Here is an 11,812-nt window from a genome sequence, read left to right on the forward strand (position 1 = left end):
ATGTTCTAAATTACATCTTACGTTTCTCAATTAGAATTTGCGTCTTCTCAATTACATCTTACGTTTCTTAATTACAACTTTCATGTTCGCAATTACATCTTGAAAAGGTGTAGTTGGTCAGGCTTTAAAGTTGTTTAAAGTGGTGCATATTTCCCTGTATACTTCCGCGTTAATTTCCTGGTTCTTTTTGAAAAAGGCGGCAGTTTATTTAATACGCTAATATTGTGAAAGTGGTACGAGTGAAAGTGAAGAAACTGCCTTCGATTTTGAATTTGAAGATATTTTGGGCTAATTTATTTAAAATGAATATTTTAAATAATTAATAACTATATATATATATATATATATATATATATATATATATATATATATATATATATATATATATATATATATATATATATATATATATATATATATATATATATATATATATATATATATATATATATATATTCTTTTGTATGATAAAAATAATACTTTATGAATTCTTCATATTTGATTTTCGTTTTTATACTTGCGCTATATTTGATACATTTAAATATATTTTACAGCAATAATTACGATATATAAAATAAGACTGCATTTAATACCCTTCTATTGGTTCTATTCATAAAAAAATTTAACGAACTATCCTTAAAGGTAGTAAACCATTGCGCTAAAAGAACATAGTAAAAATGTGCGATAAATAAACCCGTACCAAATTGTTTAGTGGTCCATTCAGTACTTTTGATTGTACTGAATGGACCGGCCCTTGTACTGAATGGACCACAAAATAAGCCTTTTTTTATAAATAAGATCAATATCTATATTGTTAAAACTATGGTAGATAAACTAATTTAGAAGGAAAGATTGATATTTTAACTAACTACCATTGTATATTGTATAATATTTTGGAAGTTGTAAACCAGTGCGCAAACAGAACATAGCTAAAATATACTATAAATGTGACCCATACCAAACTATTTAGTGGTCCATTTACTTCCCTTACACTGAATGGACTAGCAGTTCAGTTGTTTTATTTAATGAATAGCAAGTTACACTATGCAAAGTAATTAGGGTGTTAAATGGAGCTTAAAAACAAGAAAACGGTATATTGAGACATTGATATTTCTGACTTGAAAATTAAAATAAGTTGAATTACTTAATACAATTTTAGACTAATCAGATTGTCAAAGTACAATAATCACAAATATATTGGCTGGCATTATCTGCACTTGTGCAAACTTTTTGTGCCCAGCTTGCACACTGTCTGCAATCAGCCCATCATTGTTATATGTCATTGATGGAAACTTCAGAGATTTAGAGTTACTTAATTTTTATCTTGGTTTCCTTTGGCGTTTATTTGTACGATATCTTTGTTTTTCAGAAAGGTTTCTTTTTTTTAAATTTCGCTTAAGTTGTTGATTTCGAAGAGCCTCTTTAATTGGAGTATCAGCTAGAATCGAAGAGGAGAGCTTTTAACGAACACCTTTGGATTTTTCTAAACGAGCTTTTGCAGAAGGATAAGGGTGTATACTTTCTACATTCAGGGTGTTGCTTACATTTTTTTCTTGACTTTAAAAATTCTATTTATTTCTATTATAACTGTATTGATGTAGAGTGTTTCAGGATTGGATTCGTTTATTTCTACTGAAACCGAATTGATGTTGAGTGTTTCAGGATTGGATTTGTTTATTTCTACTAAAACTGGATTGATGTTGAGTGTTTTAGGATTGGGCCTGTTTGTAACCTGAGATAAAAAAAATGCTCATATTTCCATTGATCAGGTTGAAATGGACTTATACCAGATGCTGAAAAACCACTAATGATGTTAACTAGCATCGATACTTTTGCCCAAGCCTTTCTAGAAATTTCTGCAATGTCATATATTGAGACTATATATTGTTTTTCCTGGATGTGATACCAACCAGCTATCAATTTTACGATTTTAATGGCATTTGAATGGTCCATAAACTACTATATCTAGTGGTTGCAGTTTGTGTGATGTATGGGGTGGGATTGTCAAAACAATTGCACCATTATCTGATGCTAAGTCAATGAAGTTAATCGACATATGTGTCTCATGATTATCTAGTATCAATACCACAGGGTTTGCCTTAGATGGTTGAACACTTTTTATAAAATGATTAAACAACTCCATAAACGTTGATTCCACCATCCACCCAGATTTGTTGGCAGAGCCAACAGAACCAGGAATTGAATTTGGAGGAAAATAATCTTTAAAATGAACACGTAGAAAAATGTAGAATGGTGTTATTAATGATCCACTTTCATTTACTGCATTGCACATTGTTACCAAGATACCTCGTTCTGCACTTGTAACAGACGCAACTTGCCGCTCTCCTCTCTTTGCTAAAACATGCTCTGGCACTTGTACAGTAGTAACACCAGTCTCATCAACATTCCATATATCATTCAGTGAAAACTTGTATTTAAACAAAACGTTATGCAGATTATTATAAAATATTTCGATATTATGTTTGTTGAATGCTGACATTCGACCAATAAATGCCGTCTCTAATTTTCTTATAACCAGTTCTGGATGACACCTTAAAAATGGTCCGAACCAATCTACACCAGCATGTTTATTTGTTTCACAAGGTTTATCAGAACCTAGACGGGAATGCGGTAAATTCTTCTCAAGTTTGAGAGCATATTAGTGCTCTTAGCTTAATAGGACTTAAACCATATCCCATTTTTGCAGAAACTAAACAATATTGAACCAGCTCGTGTTCCTCTGATACTGAAAATTTTTTCATAGAACTGTTATTATATGGAACACATTGCAATTTATTTAAACCGTCTGGTGATAGTAGAGCTTCTTTAATTCTCCTTTTAAGAGTTTGAACGTTTGACTCAAAATATCTCAACAGCTTTTCTTTCGGATAATGCTTTTGACAAAACATTCTCAACTGCTCGGATCATATAATTGGGATCCCAATCACCTTTTACTGCTGTTACTTTACAATGCCTCATAATCGTTCTGAAATAAATAAAACTTGCTTATAACCATTTATAAAAAAAAATCATCAGTGCTATTATATATGTATATATATATATATATATATATATATATATATATATATATATATATATATATATATATATATATATATATATATATATATATATATATATTTATATATATATATACATACATATATATATATATATATATATATATATATATATATATATATATAAATATATATGCATATATAAATACTTATATATATATATATATATAAAATATATATATATATATATGTATACATGCATACATATATATATACATATATATATGAATGCATGTAAGTATATATATATATATATATATATATATATATATATATATATATATATATATATATATATATATATATATATTTATATATATATTTATATATATATATACATATTTATATAGAATATATACATATAACATTGACAAAATTCTATATTTTATAAAAGTTTGAATGTAGAATAATTTGTATATGATGATTAACAAACTTTAGTGATTTAAATAGAACAAGCAATTTGCAATATTTAAATATTGCAATTTAAACAATTGCACTTAAACCAAGAATAAATATTTATTATTGGTTTTATTACTTTATTTTTTATATTATTGTAGAAGATACTGATAATTTGATATACAAGATATTTTTTGTTACAAGAAACCTAGACATTTGATTTAGTCTCATTACATTCGTAATGTTTCTCGATGATTTTGAAAAATTTTGATACTCAATTTTTGTACTTATTCTTACTTCTTATTTGTAATAATTATCCTTCATTCAATCTGAGAAGTTAAATAATAACAACTGAAATAATTTAATATATCGTAATAGTATTACGACATATCAAATTATTTGAATAATGAAATAAACTACAATTTAAACTTATTATCTAGGTATGTAAACAAGTAGTGTGCTAAAATCTTTGTTTTTTTATTTCCTAGTTCACATTTTCATTTTTGTTAAATAAAAAAAATCTTGTATTTTATTTTAGTAAGTAACATACTGATGCGCGATAAATACTCTAACAGAAAGATGAACCGGTCCATTCAGTACAATCAATGGTGGTTCATCCAGTACACTAATCAAAATGCACATGTTACCCATAAAATTAAAGCAATTATAAAATTAAAGCAAATATAACCTTCATTCTAATGTTATACAAAGTAAAAACTATATATCTATAATAATAATATTAACCATAGTTAACTTTACTTTAAAAATTTGAAAATTGAAAAAATTTGAGAATTGAAAAGATAAAAAGTTACTTTTGTGTAAAAAAAAATACAAAATAAAAATATAAATGTATTATTACGAATAAAGTTATACAAAAAATATTAAAGAGACTTTGAGTGTATAAAATGTATATGTAATGAAAAAAAAGCAATTCACCGCTTGTTGAGTTCTTATTTTTCAAATGGTCCATTCATTACAAAGTCCATTCAGTACCACTCTCCCCTACCTCAAATTTTAACTTACATATCACATCAACATAACATACATTTTCTCCAAATTTCAGAAAAGAGTATAAAATCAATTACGAGTTTATAAAAAAGTATGATAGTAAATTGAAGGGAAACGATAGTAATAACTAAAATTTTTGTCTAAACAGTTGAAAAAAAATTGTAAAAGAATAGAACTCTTTTGGTTCAAGGTTTATTTATAAAAGGTTATTATAAAAAAGATTTTAATATAATTGTGACTATGTCTTTATAGCTTAGAGATATCACGGTTAAATATTCAAAATTTAATTTAATTTACAAACCACAAGAAAAATGAATCAACTAAACAAGCACAGTAAAAAATGTTATCTTTATTTCATTATTTTAATAAAACAATATATTGATAATCAAATAGATCTTGCAAAATTACGTTCTTTGCGAAATTTTTTAAGCAAACTCAAGATGCTTGAACAAAGAAGCGTGATGGTTGCGAAAGTTGTTTTTCTGCCATTTTTTGCGTTGCATGTAAGTTATTGATTTGATTATATCTGGAATAAACTCAACAAGAATCCGATTATACAACTGATAAAACTGGAGAATAAAAGAATAAAGTCTGAATAAAAATCGAGAAACAAAACCAAAAGAAAAACATGATAACAAAAACTCACTAAGAAGAGCGCACTCTAATAATTCTGAGCGAAAAATTAAAAGCTGCAACTTCGAAAAACTATTATCTCCACTCTACAAGTTAACAACTATTCAAAGTTTAATTACTAAAGTCTTTTTATATGATTTGTCACTTTCTTCCTTGTTAATAAACGATTATAGAAATTTTTATATACGACGACATTTTCAACGACGACATTTTCAACATTTTCACAAAGAAGGAGAAAAATAAATGAACTTTTATAATAAAATAATTAAGATCATTTGTTTTCATAAAACAACTATTTGATGTATAACGATTTTTTATATATTGTTGGTTTATTTAGAACGATTGATTATATTTTAACATTTGAACATTGTTTTTTATTTATTATTTAATTAATTACTAAGTTATTAAATATAAATTAATTATAGAAAGTTGTTTAGAAAAAAAGTTACGTTTTTTTTTTTTTGCAAGTTGTTTTTCTGTCTTTTTATCGCTAAAAAAACATTTATTATTACAATTAAAATTTTCACTATACCCGGCATAAAGAATCGACAAAATAAAATTTTAGAATAAAAAAAAAATACGTCAAAATTTAATAATTTTAATTTTTCAAAAAAGCCCGCGCAAGACTATTAAGGCGGGCGGCCCGCGTAACCCGCGAAGACGGGTTTAGATGGGCTATTTGTAGCTCGTGGACTCAATTACTCCTTCCAAAGCCTGTATATATATATATATATATATATATATATATATATATATATATATATATATATATTTTTTTTTATAACCATTCTTGCAATGAATACAAAAATAAAACTACGTGTTTCGTCTCTAAAGCGGTTAGGCCTCTAACTATCAAGATTTCGCCCCTTTTGGTTTATGTTTAAATTAATTTCTTAAATCACTAAAACACTATTATTTCAACTATAATGCGTACGATTAATTATAATTAATTATATTTAGAAGTTAATTAATTATTACGATTAATTAACCGCTTATTTAATTGGAAAAATTAAAAAAAAGCTTCGCAATTTTCTAATACTTATTTGACTATAATAATCTCTTAATGCTATTAAATTGTATTCCCAACGGGCATATATAAGTTGTTTGTTTAGAATCGGAAAGTACCAAAATGAAAAGATTAACAGTTTGAAATGAGTTTTAATTTTTTTCAAAATAAAACTAATAACGAGTGAAATAACTTTAAGAGAATATCGATGCTGATGTTGTTTCAAAAGATTTGATAAAGTAAAAAATAAGCGTGGAATATCTGGAGTTTTTTTAGAAACGAAGTTGAGGTTCCTAAATGAAATACAAGAAAAAATCAACAAAAACAAAAATGCCATTGAGCTTGGAACACATTGCTGTGCTGCCTGTATTGAAAGAGCACGGAGAAAGGAGAATGAAGAAATAAATTCACCGTTAAGTAGATTTATAGAGACTCAGTCGTTTGATTTTCAAACAACGAATCTTGAGCTGTCTGAAACGCTTGAAACGAATCAAATATCAGCTCGCCCACCCATTATTGAACAAAATGAACAAATATCACTAAAGTCTTCAAAAAGTTTTCTAGTTGAGTTTAAAAAAAATTAATTGAGCTAAAAAAAAGCGAAGGAATGAGCGAAAAAAATACACTAATTTTGGTGAATATACCTCGAACAACTGCTTCTCATCGCAATTGCTTCGTATGTCACATTAACAACTCTTTAAAAAATTTCAAATTCTCTTCAGGGCAAGGCATCATTGACGCTTATGTCCAAAAAAAATTCCTATACATACTGGATTAACATGCTTTGAACGAAATCAGATTAATGAGAGCATTTGAAACGAAGTTGGATTATTAAACAATTAAGCTTTAAATCAGCTGATTGTTGATAAAAAGAATGTGAAACTAAATGCATCAGTAGTTAAATCTTTACTAGAGATGTTTCAATATTACGCTCAGCATAGCAGTTTATTTTAAAAGTTTTTTGATATTTCAAAACTACCTGATTTTATTTGCCGGCGAACTACTGGATTCAATAGACAACAATTTGAAAACTAAGTGGAGATTTGATTTTACTCAGAAACACCAGTATTAGATCCAAATCTTAAGTTCCAGCCATCTTTCTGTTTTGGCAAAAAACTGGCCTCGATCAATACACTGTCTCTGATTATTTTGATATTGCCTCTCATTTTGGAGTATCTCGATATTTGCCACAAGCAAGAGATGCTTTTGTCAAAGAATTCATCCCTAATAACTTAGGTGTAGGTCACTTAACAAGGAGTGAATGGTTAGCAAATAACAGCGAATTGGCCAAAGAAATATTTAATGCTAAAGAATCTCAGTTGATATTTGTTGTCGACGGAACTTACTGTTATTGTCAAAATGGCAGCAACAACTATTTTCAACGAAAAACATTCAGCGTTCAAAAAAAAACGCATTTGGTTAAACATTTTTTATTTTCTATATCAAATGGAAAAATTTTCGATGTATTTGGACTTCACGGTGCAACAAAAAATGATGCTTCAATCATGAATGATGTACTTCTAGGCGATCAAAATCTTACAAAATTGCTTCATCCTGGTGACATTATATTACTAGATAGAGGGTTTTGAGACTGTCTTGATAACTTACAAAATACTTATAATTTGGAGCCAAAAATGCCTGCATGTGCAGAAAAAGGTAAAAAATAATTGACAACATTACAAGCTAATCGATCTGGAACAATTACCAAGTGTCGTTGGGTTATCGAAGTTACAAACTCATTTCTAAAAACATCTTTCAGAGCCTTAGATAAAGTGCGCAATAAATGTTTGCCTCACCGACTACAGAATTGCAGTATCCCTTATTAATAGATTTTTCAAGCGTCTTTATTCAGACCAGGAAGACAAAAAAAAAACTATTAATAACATGAAAGTAAAGCTTCATTTAGAAAATAGTTTGGAAAAGCTGGTGAAAACTAAAAAACTAAACAAAAAGAGTTTGTTTGTAAACATTGAAGCAACACTTGTACTTGGTTTTCCTAAATTGTCTGAAGAAATAATAAAAAACATCACTTTGGGCTCATATCAACTTAGGCAATGCTATAGCTAAATTTCTGAACATTTCAATAAAGGAAAATATGAATTGGCAATATGTGAAATTGTTCAATCGATAGGAAATCAAAAGTTCTTTCTCTCATTATCAGATCTCATCATTCTGGGTCTACAAAGTATAAAGTGTACGAGCAATATTTACCTAGTACAGTGATGAAACTGGAATCAAAGGATGGTACTGTACTTGTAAGACCGGCATGAGAACTGTAGGCTGCTGTGCGCATATCGCTAACGTAATTTATTATTTAGCATGTGGAAAGTACTTAGAGATGCTTTCAAATCCAGCTGGATTACTAACATTTTTTTTTACTAATAACGCTAAATCAGAAACTTCAATGTTGACACAAATTGAAACTTCGGAAGATGAAGTTTATGAGTCAAAAAAATTAAAAAAGTTTTTGAAAAAGAAGCCTAAAATTAATTTAGTTTCTTCTTCTGAGCCATTTGATGATCATTCAAGCATAGATGAAGATAAATCTATCAAGAATAAAAAGCGTTGGCTATCTAATAAGCAGGATGTAGTCAGTCCAAAGAAATTGAAAATTAACGAAAAATAAAGTGAAAACTCGTGGTTTTTTAGTAATATTCCTAAATGGGGAGCTTATTAAATCAAATTTTAAAAAGTCAATTAAATTGTTGAACACATGTACAATTGATTATTTTTTACTCGCGCTTTGGACTTCAACCAACCTGTCTAAGAACATATTGATTAATATGAAAAACTCTGATATCAAAGAAAAAATTGCTTCCTAAATACGGTTTATTCATTCCAATGATTGGAATAAAGAAAAAAGTATTTGGTTCTTTGACGTTTGCAAGCTTTGTGTTTCTTAAGACGAAAATGAAATCACTCGATCTGTACATTCGGAGCTGAAATGGAGCATTTCATTAATTTCAATAAGCCAATTCAGTCTTTTGAGTCACAAGTAGTTTGCAATAATCAATTGTGCATGCGAAGTTCAACTAGAACTGTTAATGATCTTTACTTCTCAAAAGTAGGTGAAGACGTAGTCTTGAACTTTTTTCTTAAAAAAAAGTGTTCTTATTGCTCACATCAACTTTCGATTTCAAATAACTTTAATGGTGTTCCTCCTTATCTTTTCATTGAGTCGGATATTCGAGATAAGTTAAATGTCCATCAACTACTGAATGAAATATCTTTCGGCGAGAGTGAAATGTACAAGTTTCTATGCACTACCTATTGCAAAAGACAGCATTTTCGAAGTATTTTTAATATAAAATCAAAACTTTATTTAGTGGATGATTTATGCCCACAGAAACATGATTTGAATATCCCTAATCATCATATTTCTACTTGCGTTTATTATTTAGTGTGAACGAGAGATTAAAGTAACACGAATCGAATCTATCTACATAGTGTGTTCCGAATTAAACTAAATTGTTTTTTGTGAACTTTTTAATTTAAAAACAACTGTGCAAAATATGTAAACATACTTAAAAATACTAGATAATATAATATTTAATAAATAAAATGAATGCTTAACTGAGCAAAGAAAATTTAAAAGCAATTTATAAGTCTTTATTTTGAAATGTAGTTGAAAATGTATTTTTTTATTTCATGGATTAGCTTTTTATCAATTCCAAGTTAGAAACTTTAAAAAAAACAGCTAAGAAGCCATTTTAAATAACACTTAGCAAAATTGAAATATCTACTCTCACCCCTCACGTGTGCATGATTTTTTTTGTTTTTATTATTTATAAGGGGGTTTTAAACAGTAAATCATTAACAGAAGTTGCGCACACGAGGGGTGGAAATAGGGGCGAAAGCAAACATCATGGGTGGTGTACCTCTGTAACTCCCTGTTTACAAATTTTACTACAATTTACATCGAGTTACAAAACCAAAACAATTTAGATTATAATCTATATAAACACATTTACAAATATACATTAATAATAATAATAATAATAATAATAATAATAATAATAATAATATATATATATATATATATATATATATATATATATATATATATATATATATATATATATATATATATATGTATATTATATACAGTACTGTTCAAAATATTTCGATTATTGACAAAAAACTTGTTTTTTACACTAAAAACTTGTTTTTATTCCTCGTATTCAATACATAAGCCCAAATTTACAAACATACATGTACTGCATACAATTTACTCATTGTGCATATGTTTTCAGTATTTGGTTGCACCACCCTTGGCTTATATAGCGCTGCAATTCTATTTGGCATACTTGGGTAGATGAATTGTACACGAACATTAAAAAAGCTTATGGTAGTTTTACATAAAAAGTTATTATCCAAGTTATTGACTTTGATATTTCTGGTAAACTTCTTAAGTGGATAGTCTGTTTCTTAGCTAATAGAAAACAACGAGTGGTTGTAAGTGAAAGTGTGACAGATTGGGTTGATATACTTTGTGGTGTACAATAAGGGTCTGTTCTAGGTTCTCTCTTTTTTCTGGTATTTATAAATGATTTACCAGAAAAAATTTTTTAATGAATATCGTTTATATGCTGATGATAATAAAATAATTGCGCCAATTTCTTCTTAAAATGGTTCACAATTGTTTCAAAATGATATAAATAAACTTGACGAATGGTCTGAAAAATGGAAACTAGGAAAGGATATTTTGGTTCAAATAATAAAGAATATTCGTATTTTATGAACAATGCCAATACATTAGTAGAAATTGAAAAGTCAAAACTAAAAAAAGACATTGGTGTTTATAAATCAAGTGATTTAAAATGGGCCTAACAAGTAAAATATGCACCTAGTGAAGCAAATAGTATGCTCTCACTACTAAATAACACATTCAAGTACGAGGATAAACATCTAATAAAAACACTGTATTGTACGTATGTTAGACCAAATTTAGAGTTTTCCAATCAAGCATGTAGTCCGTATTATACAAAAGATATCAATGAACTATAAAAAGTTCAACAAAGAGCAACCAAAATGATACTGGAACTAAGACATCTTGAGTACGAAAAAAGATTGGAAATTTTGGGTTTGACTACTTTGGAGACTAGAAGGCTAAGAGTCCACTTGATCCAGCAATTCAAAATATTTAAAGGTATTGAAATAATTAATATTAAACAAAATCAAACAATGAACTCTATTTGATCATCAGGTCCTGCATCTAACATTAGATGAGCAAAACATCAAATGAAACCTGAATTGGTCTGAAATTGTTTGAAAAGGCAATTTTTTTTCAGCAATAGGGTTGTTGATGGATGGAATAATCTACCAGCAGAAGTTGTTCAATCTACTACAGTTAAAAGCTTCAAATTAAACTTGCATTTGGTCGAATTAAATACAATTACACACAATAGAAAAGCATAGAAAGCTTATTATGAACGTTTTATTATTTAGTAATTGAATTAACTTGTTCATTAAATTACACCGCTATCAAAGATATTGCCTGGCGCTATATATATATATATATATATATATATATATATATATATACATATATATATATATCTATATCTATTTATATACATATATATATATATATCTATATATATACATATATATATATATATATATATATCTATATATATACATATATATACATATATATATACATATATATACATATATATACATATAT

The 11,812-nt window shown here is 27.5% G+C and overlaps 1 protein-coding gene across 1 annotated transcript; it reads right to left on the reverse strand.

Annotated features, from left to right (window-relative positions):
* Positions 1–1,930: 1,930 nt before the first annotated feature.
* LOC136079405 (uncharacterized) lies at positions 1,931–2,909 on the reverse strand. The gene is made up of 2 exons (XM_065795141.1): positions 2,690–2,909; positions 1,931–2,616 (listed from the first exon to the last, which is right to left on the reverse strand). Exons 1-2 carry the CDS (start codon positions 2,907–2,909, stop codon positions 1,931–1,933), a joined length of 906 nt encoding a protein of 301 aa, XP_065651213.1.
* Between the last annotated feature and the right edge of the window lie 8,903 nt (positions 2,910–11,812).

The sequence above is a fragment of the Hydra vulgaris genome, chromosome 04, assembly GCF_038396675.1.
Source record: "Hydra vulgaris chromosome 04, alternate assembly HydraT2T_AEP".
Lineage (NCBI taxonomy): Eukaryota > Metazoa > Cnidaria > Hydrozoa > Anthoathecata > Hydridae > Hydra > Hydra vulgaris.

Coding starts and splice junctions, on each gene's coding strand:
- LOC136079405 (XM_065795141.1), bottom strand. CDS start 2,909: ATGTTTTGTCAAAAGCATTATCCGAAAGAAAAGCTGTTGAGATATTTT. Junction 2,617..2,689: donor TTCTGCAAAAATGGGATATG/GTTTAAGTCCTA, acceptor ATTCCCGTCTAG/GTTCTGATAAACCTTGTGAA.